This window comes from Lithobates pipiens, unplaced genomic scaffold (assembly GCF_037356315.1).
Source record: "Lithobates pipiens isolate NorthernLeopardFrog02 unplaced genomic scaffold, aLitPip1_a1.2 Scaffold_30, whole genome shotgun sequence".
NCBI classification, from domain to species: domain Eukaryota; kingdom Metazoa; phylum Chordata; class Amphibia; order Anura; family Ranidae; genus Lithobates; species Lithobates pipiens.
In genome coordinates, this window is record NW_027507791.1 from 27,044,148 (window position 1) to 27,068,715 (window position 24,568).

General features: G+C 59.4%; 1 protein-coding gene across 1 annotated transcript in view; it reads right to left on the bottom strand.

Moving 5' to 3' along the window:
• The window catches only part of ASH1L (ASH1 like histone lysine methyltransferase), a 114,805-nt gene that overhangs the window by 26,979 nt on the left and 63,258 nt on the right, over positions 1 to 24,568 (bottom strand). Inside the window, 7 exon segments of the mRNA XM_077463795.1 lie at positions 1,037 to 1,195; positions 8,511 to 8,619; positions 10,122 to 10,268; positions 10,938 to 11,144; positions 11,224 to 11,332; positions 13,620 to 13,665; positions 13,752 to 13,825. Of these exon segments, the coding sequence (XP_077319921.1) occupies positions 1,037 to 1,195; positions 8,511 to 8,619; positions 10,122 to 10,268; positions 10,938 to 11,144; positions 11,224 to 11,332; positions 13,620 to 13,665; positions 13,752 to 13,825 (851 nt within the window).

The window sequence follows — 24,568 nt, forward strand, 5'->3', positions numbered from 1 at the left end:
TCATTGTCCAGCTAGAGGGTCAGCTTGGCCTTGTGCTTCGGGCCATTGTCCTGATGGAGGGTCAGCTTGGCCTTGGGCGTTTGGTCATTGTTCTGCTGGAGGGTCAGCTTGGCGTCGGGTCATTGTCCTGCTGGAGGGTCAGCTTGGCCTTGTGCTTAGGGTCATTATCCTGCGTGAAAGTCCAAGAGCCTCCCATGCTCAGCTTTCCTGCAGAAGAACGCAAATTGTCTGCCAGTATTTTCTGATAACATTCTGCATTCATCTTTCATCCGATTCCACAATATTTCCCCCCTCCCCGTGTCTTTAGAGCCCCTCCCATAAAACATCAGTGAGCCACCACCATGCTTCACAGTGGGGATGGTATTCTTCCTCTCCATACATAGCGCTGATGGTCTGGTCACTCCAGATTACAGCTGGGAGGCGTCAAGGTACTGTCGGCCATATTGAAATGGGGCTTTTTTGTGGTATTGGCGCAGTAAAGGATTCTTTCTGGCAACTCCACCATGCAGCAAATTTTTGTTCAAATATCATCATATTGCCGCCGCACCCTTTTCCAGAGCAGCCGATATTTCTCCCGAGGGCATCTGTGGGGTTTTCTTTGTATCCCAAACAATTCTTCTGCCAGGTGTGGCTGCAACTTTTCTTGGTCTACCTGACCTTGGCTTGGTATCAAGAGATCCCCGAATTTCACACTTCTTAATAAACGACACAACAGTACTGACTCTCATACTGACTCACATCAGTGTTTCCATCTATGTAACTTTACCTTGTTATGCAGATCTTTTGACAGTTCTTTTCTGCTCCCCCTGGCTCAGCCTGCTTAGTGCATCCACGTGAAAGCCAACATACTGACTATTTACACACAGACACCACAGATGTGGGAGGGGGATGGGGGAGGGGGTGTTCATCATCGGGGACATTTGTTTTTTTCTTTGTGGTATCATTAGGAATAAAAATGGAACCGAACATCTCTGTCATAATAAATCTTCTTATCCCCCTGAACTGTATTCTGCCCCCATCCCCCCCCGGCCCTCACCCTTCTCTTCAGCCGGTGCTTGGACTTCCGCTTCTCCTTGGAGCGCCCCAGCCTGCGGTGAGGAATCTGATGGCCGCCTTTGTTGGTCAGTCCGTTCATTCGCTGGCTCTTCCCACCGATGATCCCCCGACATCGATCAAAGCCGCACTTACACAATTGCTGCCAGGAGAGGAAGAGACACGTTAGATGTACACACAGAACTAGGAGACCAAACATGGCTGCCACTTACCTAGGGGTACATAGAGGACATGGCTACCACCCACCTAGGGGTACATAAAGGACATGGCTACCACCTACCAGAGGATACAGAGGGAGGACACGGCTACCACCTACCTAGGGGTACATAGAGGACACGGCTACCACCTACCTAGGGGTACATAGAGGACACGGCTACCACCTACCAGAGGATACAGAGGGAGGACATGGCTACCACCTACCTAGGGGTACATAGAGGACACGGCTACCACCTACCAGAGGATACAGAGGGAGGACACGAATACCACCTATCAGGAGATACAGAGGGAGGACAAGGCTACCACCTACCAGAGGATACAGAGGGAGGACACGGCTACCACCTACCTAGGGGTACATAGAGGACACGGCTACCACCTACCAGAGGATACAGAGGGAGGACACGGCTACCACCTACCTAGGGGTACATAGAGGACACGGCTACCACCTACCAGAGGATACAGAGGGAGGACACGGCTACCACCTACCAGAGGATACAGAGGGAGGACACGGCTACCACCTACCTAGGGGTACATAGAGGACACGGCTACCACCTACCAGAGGATACAGAGGGAGGACACGGCTACCACCTACCAGAGGATACAGAGGGAGGACACGGCTACCACCTACCTAGGGGTACATAGAGGACACGGCTACCACCTACCAGAGGATACAGAGGGAGGACACGGCTACCACCTACCTAGGGGTACATAGAGGACACGGCTACCACCTACCTAGGGGTACATAAAGGACATGGCTACCACCTACCTAGGGGTACATAAAGGACATGGCTACCACCTACCTAGGGGTACATAGAGGACAGGGCTACCACCTATCAGGGGATAGAGGGAGGACACGGCTACCACCTATCAGGGGATAGAGGGAGGACACGGCTACCACCTATCAGAGGATACAGAGGGAGGACACGGCTACCACCTATCAGAGGATACAGAGGGAGGACACGGCTACCACCTATCAGATGATACATAGGGAGGACACGGCTACCACCTATCAGGGGATAGAGGGAGGACACGGCTACTACCTATCAGGGGATAGAGGGAGGGCACGGCTACCACCTATCAGGGGATACAGGGGGAGGACACGGCTACCACCTATCAGGGGATAGAGGGAGGGCACGGCTACCACCTATCAGGGGATACAGGGGGAGGACACGGCTACCACCTATCAGGGGATAGAGGGAGGACACGGCTACCACCTATCAGGAGATACAGAGGGAGGACACGGCTACCACCTACCTAGGGGTACATAGAGGACACGGCTACCACCTACCTAGGGGTACATAGAGGACACGGCTACCACCTACCAGAGGGTACAGAGGGAGGACACGGCTACCACCTACCTAGGGGTACATAGAGGACACGGCTACCACCTACCTAGGGGTACATAAAGGACATGGCTACCACCTACCTAGGGGTACATAGAGGACAGGGCTACCACCTATCAGGGGATACAGAGGGAGAACACGGATACCACCTATCAGGAGATACAGAGGGAGGACACGGCTACCACCTATCAGAGGAAGGACACGGCTACCACCTACCAGAGAATACAGAGGGAGGACACGGCTACCACCTATCAGAGGATACAGAGGGAGGACACGGCTACCACCTATCAGAGGATACAGAGGGAGGACACGGCTACCACCTATCAAAGGATACAGAGGAAGGACACGGCTACCACCTATCAGGGGATACAGAGGGAGAACACGGATACCACCTATCAGGAGATACAGAGGGAGGACACGGCTACCACCTATCAGAGGAAGGACACGGCTACCACCTACCAGAGAATACAGAGGGAGGACACGGCTACCACCTATCAGAGGATACAGAGGGAGGACACGGCTACCACCTATCAGAGGATACAGAGGGAGGACACGGCTACCACCTATCAGAGGATACAGAGGGAGGGCACGGCTACCACCTACCAGAGAATACAGAGGGAGGACACGGCTACCACCTATCAGAGGATACAGAGGGAGGACACGGCTACCACCTATCAGAGGATACAGAGGGAGGACACGGCTACCACCTATCAGAGGATACAGAGGGAGGACACGGCTACCACCTATCAGAGGATACAGAGGGAGGACACGGCTACCTCCTATCAGAGGATACAGAGGGAGGACACGGCTACCACCTATCAGAGGATACAGAGGGAGGACACGGCTACCACCTATCAGGGGATAGAGGGAGGACAGGGCTACCATCTATCAGGAGATACAGAGGGAGGACACGGCTACCACCTATCAGGGGATAGAGGGAGGACACGGCTACCACCTATCAGGAGATACAGAGGGAGGACACGGCTACCACCTACCTAGGGGTACATAGAGGACACGGCTACCACCTACCTAGGGGTACATAGAGGACACGGCTACCACCTATCAGGGGATAGAGGGAGGACACGGCTACCACCTATCAGGAGATACAGAGGGAGGACACGGCTACCACCTACCTAGGGGTACATAGAGGACACGGCTACCACCTACCTAGGGGTACATAGAGGACACGGCTACCACCTACCAGAGGGTACAGAGGGAGAACACGGCTACCACCTACCTAGGGGTACATAGAGGACACGGCTACCACCTACCTAGGGGTACATAAAGGACATGGCTACCACCTACCTAGGGGTACATAGAGGACAGGGCTACCACCTATCAGGGGATACAGAGGGAGAACACGGATACCACCTATCAGGAGATACAGAGGGAGGACACGGCTACCACCTATCAGAGGAAGGACACGGCTACCACCTACCAGAGAATACAGAGGGAGGACACGGCTACCACCTATCAGAGGATACAGAGGGAGGACACGGCTACCACCTATCAGAGGATACAGAGGGAGGACACGGCTACCACCTATCAGAGGATACAGAGGGAGGACACGGATACCTCCTATCAGAGGATACAGAGGAAGGACACGGATACCACCTATCAGGGGATAGAGGGAGGACAGGGCTACCACCTATCAGGGGATAGAGGGAGGACACGGCTACCACCTATCAGGGGATACAGGGGGAGGACACGGCTACCACCTATCAGAGGATACAGAGGGAGGACACGGCTACCACCTATCAGGGGATACAGAGGGAGGACACGGCTACCACCTACCAGAGGATAGAGGGAGGACACGGCTACCACCTATCAGGGGATACAGAGGGAGGACACGGCTACCACCTACCAGAGGATAGAGGGAGGACACGGCTACCACCTATCAGAGGATACAGAGGGAGGACACGGCTACTACCTATCAGAGGATACAGATGAAGGACACGGATACCACCTATCAGGAGATACAGAGGGAGGACACGGCTACTACCTATCAGAGAATACAGAGGGAGGACACGGCTACCACCTATCAGGAGATACAGAGGGAGGACACGGCTACTACCTATCAGAGGATACAGATGAAGGACACGGCTACCACCTATCAGGAGATACAGAGGGAGGACACGGCTACTACCTATCAGAGGATACAGATGAAGGACACGGATACCACCTATCAGGGGATACAGAGGGAGGACACGGCTACTACCTATCAGGAGATACAGAGGGAGGACACGGCTACCACCTATCAGGAGATACAGAGGGAGGACACGGCTACCACCTATCAGAGGATACAGAGGGAGGACACGGCTACTACCTATCAGAGGATACAGATGAAGGACACGGCTACCACCTATCAGGAGATACAGAGGGAGGGCACGGCTACCACCTACCAGAGAATACAGAGGGAGGACACGGCTACCACCTACCTAGGGGTACATAGAGGACACGGCTACCACCTACCTAGGGGTACATAGAGGACATGGCTACCACCTACCTAGGGGTACATAAAGGACATGGCTACCACCTACCTAGGGGTACATAGAGGACAGGGCTACCACCTATCAGGGGATACAGAGGGAGAACACGGATACCACCTATCAGGAGATACAGAGGGAGGACACGGCTACCACCTATCAGAGGAAGGACACGGCTACCACCTACCAGAGAATACAGAGGGAGGACACGGCTACCACCTATCAGAGGATACAGAGGGAGGACACGGCTACCACCTATCAGAGGATACAGAGGGAGGACACGGCTACCACCTATCAGAGGATACAGAGGGAGGGCACGGATACCTCCTATCAGAGGATACAGAGGAAGGACACGGATACCACCTATCAGAGGATACAGAGGAAGGACACGGATACCACCTATCAGGGGATAGAGGGAGGACAGGGCTACCACCTATCAGGGGATAGAGGGAGGACACGGCTACCACCTATCAGGGGATACAGGGGGAGGACACGGCTACCACCTATCAGAGGATACAGAGGGAGGACACGGCTACCACCTATCAGGGGATACAGAGGGAGGACACGGCTACCACCTACCAGAGGATAGAGGGAGGACACGGCTACCACCTATCAGGGGATACAGAGGGAGGACACGGCTACCACCTACCAGAGGATAGAGGGAGGACACGGCTACCACCTATCAGAGGATACAGAGGGAGGACACGGCTACTACCTATCAGAGGATACAGATGAAGGACACGGATACCACCTATCAGGAGATACAGAGGGAGGACACGGCTACTACCTATCAGAGAATACAGAGGGAGGACACGGCTACCACCTATCAGGAGATACAGAGGGAGGACACGGCTACTACCTATCAGGAGATACAGAGGGAGGACACGGCTACTACCTATCAGAGGATACAGATGAAGGACACGGCTACCACCTATCAGGAGATACAGAGGGAGGACACGGCTACTACCTATCAGAGGATACAGATGAAGGACACGGATACCACCTATCAGGGGATACAGAGGGAGGACACGGCTACTACCTATCAGGAGATACAGAGGGAGGACACGGCTACTACCTATCAGGAGATACAGAGGGAGGACACGGCTACCACCTATCAGGAGATACAGAGGGAGGACACGGCTACTACCTATCAGGAGATACAGAGGGAGGACACGGCTACTACCTATCAGGAGATACAGAGGGAGGACACGGCTACTACCTATCAGGAGATACAGAGGGAGGACACGGCTACTACCTATCAGGAGATACAGAGGGAGGACACGGCTACTACCTATCAGAGGATACAGATGAAGGACACGGCTACCACCTATCAGGAGATACAGAGGGAGGACACGGCTACTACCTATCAGAGGATACAGATGAAGGACACGGATACCACCTATCAGGGGATACAGAGGGAGGACACGGCTACTACCTATCAGGAGATACAGAGGGAGGACACGGCTACCACCTATCAGGAGATACAGAGGGAGGACACGGCTACCACCTATCAGAGGATACAGAGGGAGGACACGGCTACTACCTATCAGAGGATACAGATGAAGGACACGGCTACCACCTATCAGGAGATACAGAGGGAGGGCACGGCTACCACCTACCAGAGAATACAGAGGGAGGACACGGCTACCACCTACCTAGGGGTACATAGAGGACACGGCTACCACCTACCTAGGGGTACATAGAGGACATGGCTACCACCTACCTAGGGGTACATAAAGGACATGGCTACCACCTACCTAGGGGTACATAGAGGACAGGGCTACCACCTATCAGGGGATACAGAGGGAGAACACGGATACCACCTATCAGGAGATACAGAGGGAGGACACGGCTACCACCTATCAGAGGAAGGACACGGCTACCACCTACCAGAGAATACAGAGGGAGGACACGGCTACCACCTATCAGAGGATACAGAGGGAGGACACGGCTACCACCTATCAGAGGATACAGAGGGAGGACACGGCTACCACCTATCAGAGGATACAGAGGGAGGACACGGATACCTCCTATCAGAGGATACAGAGGAAGGACACGGATACCACCTATCAGGGGATAGAGGGAGGACAGGGCTACCACCTATCAGGGGATAGAGGGAGGACACGGCTACCACCTATCAGGGGATACAGGGGGAGGACACGGCTACCACCTATCAGAGGATACAGAGGGAGGACACGGCTACCACCTATCAGGGGATACAGAGGGAGGACACGGCTACCACCTACCAGAGGATAGAGGGAGGACACGGCTACCACCTATCAGGGGATACAGAGGGAGGACACGGCTACCACCTACCAGAGGATAGAGGGAGGACACGGCTACCACCTATCAGAGGATACAGAGGGAGGACACGGCTACTACCTATCAGAGGATACAGATGAAGGACACGGATACCACCTATCAGGAGATACAGAGGGAGGACACGGCTACTACCTATCAGAGAATACAGAGGGAGGACACGGCTACTACCTATCAGGAGATACAGAGGGAGGACACGGCTACTACCTATCAGAGGATACAGATGAAGGACACGGCTACCACCTATCAGGAGATACAGAGGGAGGACACGGCTACTACCTATCAGAGGATACAGATGAAGGACACGGATACCACCTATCAGGGGATACAGAGGGAGGACACGGCTACTACCTATCAGGAGATACAGAGGGAGGACACGGCTACTACCTATCAGGAGATACAGAGGGAGGACACGGCTACCACCTATCAGGAGATACAGAGGGAGGACACGGCTACTACCTATCAGGAGATACAGAGGGAGGACACGGCTACTACCTATCAGAGGATACAGATGAAGGACACGGCTACCACCTATCAGGAGATACAGAGGGAGGACACGGCTACTACCTATCAGAGGATACAGATGAAGGACACGGATACCACCTATCAGGGGATACAGAGGGAGGACACGGCTACTACCTATCAGGAGATACAGAGGGAGGACACGGCTACTACCTATCAGGAGATACAGAGGGAGGACACGGCTACCACCTATCAGGAGATACAGAGGGAGGACACGGCTACTACCTATCAGGAGATACAGAGGGAGGACACGGCTACTACCTATCAGGAGATACAGAGGGAGGACACGGCTACTACCTATCAGGAGATACAGAGGGAGGACACGGCTACTACCTATCAGGAGATACAGAGGGAGGACACGGCTACCACCTATCAGAGGATACAGATGAAGGACACGGCTACCACCTATCAGGAGATACAGAGGGAGGACACGGCTACCACCTATCAGAGGATACAGATGAAGGACACGGATACCACCTATCAGGAGATACAGAGGGAGGACACGGCTACTACCTATAGAGTGACTGTCCATGGCTGGCAGTACAGAACGGTGTCACGCAGAATGACTCACCTGCTGCTCGGTGTTGAATGAGTGGAAGTTGTAGTCGTAGGTCAGCTCAGTTCCCGCTGGCATGTCCTTCAAGGCATAAAGACCGATGCGGTACACCCCATTCACCGACCTGGCCACAAGACAGTAATGTCAACACATGAGACAGACCTGGCAGTAGGGGGCGCTGCATTATACAGGGGGAGACGGACCCGGCAGTAGAGGGCGCTGCATTATACAGGAGGAGACGGACCCGGCAGTAGGGGGCGCTGCATTATACAGGAGGAGACGGACCCGGCAGTAGGGGGCGCTGCATTATACAGGAGGAGAGGGACCCGGCAGTAGGGGGCGCTGCATCATACAGGAGGAGATGGACCCGGCAGTAGGGGGCGCTGCATCATACAGGAGGAGATGGACCCGGCAGTAGGGGGCGCTGCATTATACAGGAGGAGAGGGACACGGCAGTAGGGGGCGCTGCATTATACAGGAGAGGGACCCGGCAGTAGGGGGCGCTGAATTATACAGGAGGAGATGGACGTGGCAGTAGGGGCCTCTGCATTATACAGGGGGAGACAGACCCGGCAGTAGGGGGCGCTGCATTATACAGGAGGAGAGGGACCCGGCAGTAGGGGGCGCTGCATTATACAGGAGGAGACGGACCCGGCAGTAGGGGGCGCTGCATTATACAGGAGGAGATGGACGCGGCAGTAGGGGGCGCTGCATTATACAGGAGGAGATGGACGTGGCAGTAGGGGCCTCTGCATTATACAGGGGGAGACAGACCCGGCAGTAGGGGGCGCTGCATTATACAGGAGGAGAGGGACCCGGCATTAGGGGGCGCTGCATTATACAGGAGGAGATGGACGCGGCAGTAGGGAGCGCTGCATTATACAGGAGGAGACGGACCCGGCAGTAGGGGGCGCTGCATTATACAGGAGGAGACGGACCCGGCAGTAGGGGGCGCTGCATTATACAGGAGGAGAGGGACCCGGCAGTAGGGGGCGCTGCATCATACAGGAGGAGATGGACCCGGCAGTAGGGGGCGCTGCATCATACAGGAGGAGATGGACCCGGCAGTAGGGGGCGCTGCATTATACAGGAGGAGAGGGACACGGCAGTAGGGGGCGCTGCATTATACAGGAGAGGGACCCGGCAGTAGGGGGCGCTGAATTATACAGGAGGAGATGGACGTGGCAGTAGGGGCCTCTGCATTATACAGGGGGAGACAGACCCGGCAGTAGGGGGCGCTGCATCATACAGGAGGAGATGGACCCGGCAGTAGGGGGCGCTGCATCATACAGGAGGAGATGGACCCGGCAGTAGGGGGCGCTGCATTATACAGGAGGAGAGGGACCCGGCAGTAGGGGGCGCTGCATTATACAGGAGGAGAGGGACACGGCAGTAGGGGGCGCTGCATTATACAGGAGAGGGACCCGGCAGTAGGGGGCGCTGAATTATACAGGAGGAGATGGACGTGGCAGTAGGGGCCTCTGCATTATACAGGGGGAGACAGACCCGGCAGTAGGGGGCGCTGCATTATACAGGAGGAGAGGGACCCGGCATTAGGGGGCGCTGCATTATACAGGAGGAGAGGGACCCGGCAGTAGGGGGCGCTGCACTATAAAGGGGTCTCACCATTTCTGCATCTCACAGTTGGGGTCACAGCTGTGGTTGATGAAGCGCGCCTCGTTGCCCATCCTGTAACTGTCGATCACCATTCCAGAGTCCAGGCTGAGGCAGTAATGATCGTTGTGGTTGTGATATTGTTCAATCATCCGATTCCTACAGAGGACAGGAATTATTCCCACCAGACTCCTCCTACCACCGAGCTACAGACACGCCCACCATACTACAGAGGACAGGAATTATTCCCACCAGACTCCTCCTACCACCGAGCTACAGACACGCCCACCATACTACAGAGGACAGGAATTATTCCCACCAGACTCCTCCTACCACCGAGCTACAGACACGCCCACCATACTACAGAGGACAGGAATTATTCCCACCAGACTCCTCCTACCACCGAGCTACAGACACGCCCACCGAGCCACACACACACCGAGCCACGCCCACCGAGCTACAGACACGCCCACCGAGCCACACACACACACCGAGCCAAAGACACGCCCATCGAGTTACAGACACGCCCACCGAGCCACACACACACCGAGCCACGCCCACCGAGCCACACACACACACCGAGCCACACACACACCGAGCCACGTCCACCGAGCCAAAGACACACCCACCAAGCCACAGACATGCCCAGCAAGCCACACCCACCATGCCAAAGACACACCCACCGTGCCACAGACCCACCTTTCTGAATAGTGCACACAATTCTTCCACCCACACCAAGACAGTCCTATCCAATCCCGCCCACAAAGTCCCTCCCCTTTCATCCGGCCAATCACAGCTCTCCCCTGACACACATGACATGGGACTTACCTGAACTCTTGCTCGCTCACCACTTCCCCCAGGTACTCGATGATGAACTGCGAGGCTCTGAGTGGCTGCTTTGTGCGGATGCCCCACCCCTTCCCCTCGGCCCGAAACCGCTCCAGGCATTGGACCCACTCGTGTCTCTGGATTCGCTGGTTGCTGCACCGCTCCCCGCAGGGACACGTATTCGGGGAACACTCAGCAAATATCATCCTATAAAGAGAAGCCAAACCGTCAGCCTGGGGCGCCCACCAATCCCCATCCTCCCTGGGATACTGCACGGCATGCTCACCGATTCAGGCAATCCTCCACACAGCCCCAGTCCACCAGACTGTCCGACCTCCTACAGTTACATGTGGTGGCCTCATATCCCGACAGCGGCTTCACATCCACATACACATCTATGGAGAGAGAGAGAGAGAGGGCGCTACTGAGGGGGGTCCACCATAACAAGAGAGGGCGCTACAGACACTGCGGGGGGTCCACCAGACTGTCCGACCTCCTACAGTTACATGTGGTGGCCTCATATCCCGACAGCGGCTTCACATCCACATACACATCTATGGAGAGAGAGAGAGAGAGAGGGCGCTACTGAGGGGGGTCCACCATAACAAGAGAGGGCGCTACAGACACTGCGGGGGGTCCACCAGACTGTCCGACCTCCTACAGTTACATGTGGTGGCCTCATATCCCGACAGCGGCTTCACATCCACATACACATCTATGGAGAGAGAGAGAGAGAGAGGGCGCTACTGAGGGGGGTCCACCATAACAAGAGAGGGCGCTACAGACACTGCGGGGGGTCCACCAGACTGTCCGACCTCCTACAGTTACATGTGGTGGCCTCATATCCCGACAGCGGCTTCACATCCACATACACATCTATGGAGAGAGAGAGAGAGAGAGGGCGCTACTGAGGGGGGTCCACCATAACAAGAGAGGGCGCTACAGACACTGCGGGGGGTCCACCAGACTGTCCGACCTCCTACAGTTACATGTGGTGGCCTCATATCCCGACAGCGGCTTCACATCCACATACACATCTATGGAGAGAGAGAGAGAGGGCGCTACTGAGGGGGGTCCACCATAACAAGAGAGGGCGCTACAGACACTGCGGGGGGTCCACCAGACTGTCCGACCTCCTACAGTTACATGTGGTGGCCTCATATCCCGACAGCGGCTTCACATCCACATACACATCTATGGAGAGAGAGAGAGAGGGCGCTACTGAGGGGGGTCCACCATAACAAGAGAGGGCGCTACAGACACTGCGGGGGGTCCACCATAACAAGAGAGGGAGCTACTGAGGGGGTCCACCATAACAAGAGAGGGCGCTAATGAGGGGGGTCCACCATAACAAGAGAGGGCGCTACTGAGGGGGGTCCACCATAACAAGAGAGGGCGCTACTGAGGGGGTTCCACCATAACAAGAGAGGGCGCTACTGAGGGGGGTCCACCATAACAAGAGAGGGCGCTACTGAGGGGGGTCCACCATAACAAGAGAGGGCGCTACTGAGGGGGGTCCACCATAACAAGAGAGGGCGCTACTGAGAGGGGTCCACCATAACAAGAGAGGGCGCTACTGAGGGGGGTCCACCATAACAAGAGAGGGCGCTACTGAGGGGGGTCCACCATAACAAGAGAGGGCGCTACAGACACTGCGGGGGGTCCACCAGACTGTCCGACCTCCTACAGTTACATGTGGTGGCCTCATATCCCGACAGCGGCTTCACATCCACATACACATCTATGGAGAGAGAGAGAGAGGGCGCTACTGAGGGGGGTCCACCATAACAAGAGAGGGCGCTACAGACACTGCGGGGGGTCCACCATAACAAGAGAGGGAGCTACTGAGGGGGTCCACCATAACAAGAGAGGGCGCTAATGAGGGGGGTCCACCATAACAAGAGAGGGCGCTACTGAGGGGGGTCCACCATAACAAGAGAGGGCGCTACTGAGGGGGTTCCACCATAACAAGAGAGGGCGCTACTGAGGGGGGTCCACCATAACAAGAGAGGGCGCTACTGAGGGGGGTCCACCATAACAAGAGAGGGCGCTACTGAGGGGGGTCCACCATAACAAGAGAGGGCGCTACTGAGAGGGGTCCACCATAACAAGAGAGGGCGCTACTGAGGGGGGTCCACCATAACAAGAGAGGGCGCTACTGAGGGGGGTCCACCATAACAAGAGAGGGCGCTACTGAGGGGGGTCCACCATAACAAGAGAGGGCGCTACTGAGGGGGGTCCACCATAACAAGAGAGGGCGCTACTGAGGGGGGTCCACCATAACAAGAGAGGGCGCTACTGAGGGGGGTCCACCATAACAAGAGAGGGCGCTACTGAGGGGGGTCCACCATAACAAGAGAGGGCGCTACTGAGGGGGGTCCACCATAACAAGAGAGGGCGCTACTGAGGGGGGTCCACCATAACAAGAGAGGGCGCTACTGAGGGGGGTCCACCATAACAAGAGAGGGGGCTACAGAGGGGGGTCCACCATAACAAGAGAGGGCGCTACTGAGGGGGTTCCACCATAACAAGAGAGGGCGCTACTGAGGGGGGTCCACCATAACAAGAGAGGGCGCTACTGAGGGGGGTCCACCATAACAAGAGAGGGCGCTACTGAGGGGGGTCCACCATAACAAGAGAGGGCGCTGCAGACACCGCTTGTCCATTCCTCGGGTCACTTACTGCATCGGATCTTCTTGTAAAGGGGAACATCCGGCTTCTTATACAACTAGAAGAGAAAAGAGAAGATCTGTCATTCCATCCCCCGCACTACACACCCCAATGTGGGCGTGTACCCCAGGAGAGGGCGCTTACCTGGTTGTGTTTCCACTGCCACAGGATGTCATATGGAAGCTGAAAGTCACTCCTCTTATGTCTCAGATACTTCCCTGCAAGAGACACAGACATGAGATCCGCCCCATTGTGGGAGGGGCAGAGACACAGACATGAGATCCGCCCCATTGTGGGAGGGGCAGAGACACAGACATGAGATCCGCCCCATTGTGGGAGGGGCAGAGACACAAACTACTGGAGGAAATCCCCTATTGTGGGAGGGGCAGAGACACAAACTACTGGGGGAAATCTGCCCATTGTGGGAGGGGCAGACACAAACTACTGGGGGAAATCTGCCCATTGTGGGAGGGGCAGACACAACTACTGGGGGAAATCTGCCCATTGTGGGAGGGGCAGAGACACAACTACTGGGGGAATCTCCCCATTGTGGGAGGGGCAGAGACACAAACTACTGGGGGAATCTCCCCATTGTGGGAGGGGTCACTATTGCCAGTCTGGCTGTGATTAGGAAGGTTGGGGAGAAGGTTTGTGCGGAGTTCCTCCCGGGGGGGGGAGGGGGGGGCAGATTGAACATTTGATGGGGTACAATGGGGGAGGGGAAGACATTTGTGAAGTCGGAGTTGCTGGTTATGTAAGGAGAAGGGGGCGGGTCAAGGAGGGGGCGGGGTGTGTCTGGAATGACATCACTGGAGGAAACAAAGGCTTCATTGAGCGGGGGTGGCGGCAGCCAGAGAAGACGGAACGTTCCTCTCCGGAGAGATCGGGAAACCGTCCCAAAATAGACACTGAAATCCTACACTACAGTGTGTACTACACCTCACCTCCCCCGGGGCTGTACTACACTTCACCTCCCCCAGGGCTGTACTACACTTCACCTCCCCCGGGGCTGTACTACACTTCACCTCCCCCGGGGCTGTACTACACTTCACCTCCCCCGGGGCTGTACTACACTTCACCTCCCCCGGGGCTGTACTACACTTCACCTCCCCCGGGGCTGTACTACACCTCACCTCCCCCGGGGCTGTACTACACCTCACCTCCCCCGGGGGGCTGTACTACACCTCACCTCCCCCGGGGCTGTACTACACTTCACCTCCCCCGGGGCTGTACTACACTTCACCTCCCCCGGGGCTGTACTACACTTCACCTCCCCCGGGGCTGTACTACACCTCACCTCCCCCGGGGCTGTACTACACCTCACCTCCCCCGGGGGGCTGTACTACACCTCACCTCCCCCGGGGCTGTACTACACTTCACCTCCCCCGGGGCTGTACTACACTTCACCTCCCCCGGGGCTGTACTACACTTCACCTCCCCCGGGGCTGTACTACACCTCACCTCCCCCGGGGCTGTACTACACCTCACCTCCCCCGGGGCTGTACTACACCTCACCTCCCCCGGGGCTGTACTACACTTCACCTCCCCCGGGGCTGTACTACACCTCACCTCCCCCGGGGCTGTACTACACCTCACCTCCCCCGGGGCTGTACTACACTTCACCTCCCCCGGGGCTGTACTACACTTCACCTCCCCCGGGGCTGTACTACACCTCACCTCCCCCGGGGCTGTACTACACCTCACCTCCCCCGGGGCTGTACTACACCTCACCTCCCCCGGGGCTGTACTACACTTCACCTCCCCCGGGGCTGTACTACACCTCGCCTCCCCCGGGGCTGTACTACACCTCACCTCCCCCGGGGCTGTACTACACTTCACCTCCCCCGGGGCTGTACTACACCTCACCTCCCCCGGGGCTGTACTACACTTCACCTCCCCCGGGGGCTGTACTACACTTCACCTCCCCCGGGGCTGTACTACACCTCACCTCCCCCGGGGCTGTACTACACTTCACCTCCTCCGGGGCTGTACTACACCTCACCTCCCCCGGGGCTGTACTACACTTCACCTCCCCCGGGGCTGTACTACACTTCACCTCCTCCGGGGCTGTACTACACTTCACCTCCTCCGGGGCTGTACTACACCTCACCTCCCCCGGGGGGCTGTACTACACCTCACCTCCCCCGGGGCTGTACTACACTTCACCTCCCCCGGGGCTGTACTACACCTCACCTTCCCCGGGGCTGTACTACACCTCACCTCCCCCGGGGCTGTACTACACTTCACCTCCCCCGGGGCTGTACTACACCTCACCTCCCCCGGGGCTGTACTACACCTCACCTCCCCCGGGGCTGTACTACACTTCACCTCCCCCGGGGGGCTGTACTACACTTCACCTCCCCCGGGGCTGTACTACACTTCACCTCCCCCGGGGCTGTACTACACCTCACCTCCCCCGGGGCTGTACTACACTTCACCTCCTCCGGGGCTGTACTACACCTCACCTCCCCCGGGGGGCTGTACTACACTTCACCTCCCCCGGGGCTGTACTACACCTCACCTCCCCCGGGGCTGTACTACACTTCACCTCCCCCGGGGCTGTACTACACTTCACCTCCTCCGGGGCTGTACTACACTTCACCTCCTCCGGGGCTGTACTACACCTCACCTCCCCCGGGGCTGTACTACACTTCACCTCCCCCGGGGCTGTACTACACCTCACCTCCCCCGGGGCTGTACTACACCTCACCTCCCCCGGGGCTGTACTACACCTCACCTCCCCCGGGGCTGTACTACACTTCACCTCCCCCGGGGCTGTACTACACCTCACCTCCCCCGGGGCTGTACTACACTTCACCTCCCCCGGGGCTGTACTACACCTCACCTCCCCCGGGGCTGTACTACACCTCACCTCCCCCGGGGCTGTACTACACCTCACCTCCCCCGGGGCTGTACTACACTTCACCTCCTCCGGGGCTGTACTACACTTCACCTCCTCCGGGGCTGTACTACACCTCACCTCCCCCGGGGGGCTGTACTACACCTCACCTCCCCCGGGGCTGTACTACACCTCACCTCCCCCGGGGCTGTACTACACTTCACCTCCCCCGGGGCTGTACTACACCTCACCTCCCCCGGGGCTGTACTACACCTCACCTCCCCCGGGGCTGTACTACACTTCACCTCCCCCGGGGCTGTACTACACCTCACCTCCCCGGGGCTGTACTACACTTCACCTCCCCCGGGGGGCTGTACTACACTTCACCTCCCCCGGGGCTGTACTACACCTCACCTCCCCCGGGGCTGTACTACACTTCACCTCCTCCGGGGCTGTACTACACCTCACCTCCCCCGGGGCTGTACTACACTTCACCTCCCCGGGGCTGTACTACACTTCACCTCCTCCGGGGCTGTACTACACTTCACCTCCTCCGGGGCTGTACTACACCTCACCTCCCCCGGGGCTGTACTACACTTCACCTCCCCCGGGGCTGTACTACACCTCACCTCCCCCGGGGCTGTACTACACCTCACCTTCCCCGGGGCTGTACTACACCTCACCTCCCCCGGGGCTGTACTACACTCACCTCCCCCGGGGCTGTACTACACCTCACCTCCCCCGGGGCTGTACTACACCTCACCTCCCCCGGGGCTGTACTACACTTCACCTCCCCCGGGGGCTGTACTACACTTCACCTCCCCCGGGGCTGTACTACACTTCACCTCCCCCGGGGCTGTACTACACCTCACCTCCCCCGGGGCTGTACTACACTTCACCTCCTCCGGGCTGTACTACACCTCACCTCCCCCGGGGGGCTGTACTACACTTCACCTCCCCCGGGGCTGTACTACACCTCACCTCCCCCGGGGCTGTACTACACTTCACCTCCCCCGGGGCTGTACTACACTTCACCTCCTCCGGGGCTGTACTACACTTCACCTCCTCCGGGGCTGTACTACACCTCACCTCCCCCGGGGCTGTACTACACTTCACCTCCCCCGGGGCTGTACTACACCTCACCTCCCCCGGGGCTGTACTACACCTCACCTCCCCCGGGGCTGTACTACACCTCACCTCCCCCGGGGCTGTACTACACCTCACCTCCCCCGGGGCTGTACTACACCTCACCTCCCCCGGGGCTGTACTACACTTCACCTCCCCCGGGGCTGTACTACACCTCACCTCCCCCGGGGCTGTACTACACTTCACCTCCCCCGGGGGGCTGTACTACACTTCACCTCCCCCGGGGCTGTACTACACCTCACCTCCCCCGGGGCTGTACTACACTTCACCTCCTCCGGGGCTGTATTACACCTCACCTCCCCCGGGGGGCTGTACTACACTTCACCTCCCCCGGGGCTGTACTACACCTCACCTCCCCCGGGGCTGTACTACACTTCACCTCCCCGGGGCTGTACTACACTTCACCTCCTCCGGGGCTGTACTACACTTCACCTCCTCCCGGGGCTGTACTACACCTCACCTCCCCCGGGGGGCTGTACTACACCTCACCTCCCCCGGGGCTGTACTACACCTCACCTCCCCCGGGGCTGTACTACACCTCACCTCCCCCGGGGCTGTACTACACTTCACCTCCTCCGGGGCTGTACTACACCTCACCTCCCCCGGGGCTGTACTACACTTCACCTCCCCCGGGGCTGTACTACACTTCACCTCCTCCGGGGCTGTACTACACTTCACCTCCTCCGGGGCTGTACTACACCTCACCTCCCCCGGGGCTGTACTACACTTCACCTCCCCCGGGGCTGTACTACACCTCACCTCCCCCGGGGGGCTGTACTACACTTCACCTCCCCCGGGGCTGTACTACACTTCACCTCCCCCGGGGCTGTACTACACCTCACCTCCCCGGGGCTGTACTACACTTCACCTCCTCCGGGGCTGTACTACACCTCACCTCCCCCGGGCTGTACTACACTTCACCTCCCCCGGGGCTGTACTACACTTCACCTCCCCCGGGGCTGTACTACACCTCACCTCCCCCGGGGCTGTACTACACTTCACCTCCCCCGGGGGCTGTACTACACCTCACCTCCCCCGGGGCTGTACTACACTTCACCTCCCCCGGGGCTGTACTACACCTCACCTCCCCCGGGGCTGTACTACACTTCACCTCCCCCGGGGCTGTACTACACCTCACCTCCCCCGGGGCTGTACTACACTTCACCTCCCCCGGGGCTGTACTACACCTCACCTCCCCCCGGGGCTGTACTACACTTCACCTCCCCCGGGGCTGTACTACACTTCACCTCCCCTGGGGCTGTACTACACCTCACCTCCCCCGGGGCTGTACTACACCTCACCTCCCCCGGGGCTGTACTACACCTCACCTCCCCCGGGGCTGTACTACACCTCACCTCCCCCGGGGCTGTACTACACCTCACCTCCCCCGGGGCTGTACTACACTTCACCTCCCCCGGGGCTGTACTACACCTCACCTCCCCTGGGGCTGTACTACACCTCACCTCCCCCGGGGCTGTACTACACCTCACCTCCCCCGGGGCTGTACTACACCTCACCTCCCCCGGGGCTGTACTACACTTCACCTCCCCCGGGGCTGTACTACACCTCACCTCCCCCGGGGCTGTACTACACTTCACCTCCCCCGGGGCTGTACTACACCTCACCTCCCCCGGGGCTGTACTACACTTCACCTCCTCCGGGGCTGTACTACACCTCACCTCCCCCGGGCTGTACTACACTTCACCTCCCCCGGGGCTGTACTACACTTCACCTCCTCCGGGGCTGTACTACACTTCACCTCCTCCGGGGCTGTACTACACCTCACCTCCCCCGGGGGGCTGTACTACACTTCACCTCCCCCGGGGCTGTACTACACTTCACCTCCCCCGGGGCTGTACTACACCTCACCTCCCCCGGGGCTGTACTACACTTCACCTCCTCCGGGGCTGTACTACACCTCACCTCCCCCGGGGCTGTACTACACTTCACCTCCCCCGGGGCTGTACTACACTTCACCTCCCCCGGGGCTGTACTACACCTCACCTCCCCCGGGGCTGTACTACACTTCACCTCCCCCGGGGCTGTACTACACCTCACCTCCCCCGGGGCTGTACTACACTTCACCTCCCCCGGGGCTGTACTACACTTCACCTCCCCCGGGGCTGTACTACACCTCACCTCCCCCGGGGCTGTACTACACCTCACCTCCCCCGGGGCTGTACTACACTTCACCTCCCCCGGGGCTGTACTACACCTCACCTCCCCGGGGCTGTACTACACTTCACCTCCCCCGGGGCTGTACTACACTTCACCTCCCCCGGGGCTGTACTACACCTCACCTCCCCCGGGGCTGTACTACACCTCACCTCCCCCCGGGGCTGTACTACACCTCACCTCCCCCGGGGCTGTACTACACCTCACCTCCCCCGGGGCTGTACTACACCTCACCTCCCCCGGGGCTGTACTACACTTCACCTCCCCCGGGGCTGTACTACACCTCACCTCCCCCGGGGCTGTACTACACCTCACCTCCCCCGGGGCTGTACTACACCTCACCTCCCCCGGGGCTGTACTACACTTCACCTCCCCCGGGGCTGTACTACACCTCACCTCCCCCGGGGCTGTACTACACTTCACCTCCCCCGGGGCTGTACTACACCTCACCTCCCCCGGGGCTGTACTACACCTCACCTCCCCCGGGGCTGTACTACACCTCACCTCCCCCGGGGCTGTACTACACTTCACCTCCCCCGGGGCTGTACTACACCTCACCTCCCCCGGGCTGTACTACACCTCACCTCCCCGGGGCTGTACTACACCTCACCTCCCCCGGGGCTGTACTACACTTCACCTCCCCCGGGCTGTACTACACCTCACCTCCCCCGGGGCTGTACTACACTTCACCTCCCCCGGGGCTGTACTACACTTCACCTCCCCCGGGGCTGTACTACACTTTACCTCCCCCGATGCCTGTCGTGTAAACAAGAGAGTGAATACAGCACAACCCACAACGTCCTCCTGGACCGCAGGATGGACAACCCCCCCCACACCACGCAGGATGGACAACCCCCCCCACCACGCAGGATGGACAATCCCCCCACACCACGCAGGATGGACAACCCCCCCCACCACGCAGGATGGACAATCCCCCCACACCACGCAGGATGGACAACCCCCCCACACCACGCAGGATGGACAACCCCCCCCACCACGCAGGATGGACAATCCCCCCACACCACGCAGGATGGACAATCCCCCCACCACCACGCAGGATGGACAACCCCCCCACACCACGCAGGATGGACAACCCCCCCCACCACGCAGGATGGACAATCCCCCCCACACCACGCAGGATGGACAACCCCCCCCACCACGCAGGATGGACAATCCCCCCACACCACGCAGGATGGACAACCCCCCCACACCACGCAGGATGGACAACCCCCCCCACCACACAGGATGGACAAGCCCCCCACACCACGCAGGATGGACAACCCCCCCACCACGCAGGATGGACAACCCCCCCCACCACGCAGGATGGACAACCCCCCCCACCACGCAGGATGGACAATCCCCCCACACCACGCAGGATGGACAACCCCCCCACACCACGCAGGATGGACAACCCCCCCCACCACACAGGATGGACAAGCCCCCCACACCACGCAGGATGGACAACCCCCCCCACCACGCAGGATGGACAACCCCCCCCACCACGCAGGATGGACAACCCCCCCCACCACGCAGGATGGACAATCCCCCACACCACGCAGGATGGACAACCCCCCCACACCACGCAGGATGGACAACCCCCCACACCACGCAGGATGGACAACCCCCCCCACCACGCAGGATGGACAACCCCCCCCACCACGCAGGATGGACAACCCCCCACACCACGCAGGATGGACAACCCCCCCACACCACGCAGGATGGACAACCCCCCCCACCACGCAGGATGGACAACCCCCCCACACCACGCAGGATGGACAACCCCCCCACCACACAGGATGGACAAGCCCCCCACACCACGCAGGATGGACAACCCCCCCACCACGCAGGATGGACAACCCCCCCACCACGCAGGATGGACAACCCCCCCACACCACGCAGGATGGACAACCCCCCCACACCACGCAGGATGGACAACCCCCCCACACCACGCAGGATGGACAACCCCCCACACCACGCAGGATGGACAACCCCCCACCACGCAGGATGGACAACCCCCCCACCACGCAGGATGGACAACCCCCCACACCACGCAGGATGGACAACCCCCCACACCACGCAGGATGGACAACCCCCCCCACCACACAGGATGGACAAGCCCCCCACACCACGCAGGATGGACAACCCCCCCACCACGCAGGATGGACAACCCCCCCACCACGCAGGATGGACAACCCCCCCACACCACGCAGGATGGACAACCCCCCCACACCACGCAGGATGGACAACCCCCCACACCACGCAGGATGGACAACCCCCCACCACGCAGGATGGACAACCCCCCCACCACGCAGGATGGACAACCCCCCACACCACGCAGGATGGACAACCCCCCACCACGCAGGATGGACAACCCCCCCACCACGCAGGATGGACAACCCCCCACACCACACAGGATGGACAACCCCCCCACCACGCAGGATGGACAACCCCCCACACCACGCAGGATGGACAACCCCCACACCACGCAGGATGGACAACCCCCGCACACCACGCAGGATGGACAACCCCCACCACGCAGGATGGACAACCCCCCACCACGCAGGATGGACAACCCCCCCACCACGCAGGATGGACAATCCCCCCAACACCACGCAGGATGGACAACCCCTATCACGCAAGATGGAACAACCCCCCACACCACGCAGGATGGAACAACCCCCCCCACCACACAGGATGGACAACCCCCCACACCACGCAGGATGGGATGGAACAACCCCCCCCCACCACACAGGATGGACAACCCCCCACACCACGCAGGATGGACAACCCCCCACACCACGCAGGATGGAACAACCCCCCCCACTACACAGGATGGACAACCCCCCACCACGCAGGATGGGACAACCCCCCACCACGCAGGATGGACAACCCCCCCACACCACGCAGGATGGACAACCCCCACACCACGCAGGATGGACAACCCCCCACACCACGCAGGATGGACAACCCCCCCACACCACGCAGGATGGACAACCCCCCACACCACACAGGATGGACAACTCCCCACCACGCAGGATGGACAACCCCCGCACACCACGCAGGATGGACAACCCCCACCACGCAGGATGGACAACCCCCCACCACGCAGGATGGACAACCCCCCCACCACGCAGGATGGACAATCCCCCACCACGCAGGAACAATTCCCACCACACATGCAGGATGGACAACCCCCTCACACCACGCAGGATGGACAACCCCCTATCACGCAAGATGGAACAACCCCCCACACCACGCAGGATGGAACAACCCCCCCCACCACGCAGGATGGACAACCCCCCCCACCACGCAGGATGGACAACCCCCCCCACCACGCAGGATGGACAACCCCCCCACCACGCAGGATGGACAACCCCCCCCACCACACAGGATGGACAACCCCCCCCACCACGCAGGATGGAACAACCCCCCCCCACCACACAGGATGGACAAGCCCCCCACACCACACAGGATGGACAACCCCCCACACCACGCAGGATGGACAACCCCCCACACCACACAGGATGGACAACCCCCCCACCACGCAGGATGGAACAACCCCCCCCCACCACACAGGATGGACAAGCCCCCCACACCACACAGGATGGACAACCCCCACACCACGCAGGATGGACAACCCCCCCACCACACAGGATGGACAAGCCCCCCACACCACACAGGATGGACAACCCCCCACACCACGCAGGATGGACCACCCCCCCCACCACGCAGGATGGACAACCCCCGCACACCACACAGGATGGAACAACCCCCCCCACCACGCAGGATGGAACAACAACCCCCCCACACCACACAGGATGGAACAACCCCCCCCCACCAACGCAGGATGGAACAACCCCCCCCACACCACACAGGATGGAACAACCCCCCCCCACCACGCAGGATGGACAAGCCCCCACACCACGCAGGATGGAACAACCCCCCCCCACCACACAGGATGGACAAGCCCCCCACACCACACAGGATGGACAACCCCCCACACCACGCAGATGGACAACCCCCCCACCACGCAGGATGGACAACCCCCGCACACCACACAGGATGGAACAACCCCCCCCCACCACGCAGGATGGAACAACCCCCCACACCACACAGGATGGAACAACCCCCCCCACCACGCAGGATGGAACAACCCCCCCACACCACACAGGATGGAACAACCCCCCCCCACCACGCAGGATGGACAAGCCCCCACACCACGCAGGATGGACAACCCCCCCACACCACGCAGGATGGACAAGCCCCCCACACCACACAGGATGGGACAAGCCCCCCACACCACGCAGGATGGACAACCCCCCCCACCACGCAGGATGGAACAACCCCCCCACACCACGCAGGATGGAACAACCCCCCCCCACCACGCAGGATGGACAAGCCCCCACACCACGCAGGATGGGACAACCCCCCCACACCACGCAGGATGGACAACCCCCCCCACACCACGCAAGATGGACAACCCCCCCCACACCACGCAGGATGGACAACCCCCCCACACCACGCAGGATGGACAACCCCCCCACACCACGCAGGATGGACAACCCCCCCACCACGCAGGATGGACCACCCCCCCCACACCACGCAGGATGGACAACCCCCCCACACCACGCAGGATGGAACAACCCCCCCCCCACCACGCAGGATGGACAACCCCCCCACACCACGCAGGATGGACAACCCCCCCACCACGCAGGATGGACAACCCCCCCCACACCACGCAGGATGGACAACCCCCTATCATGCAAGATGGAACAACCCCCCCACACCACGTAGGATGGAC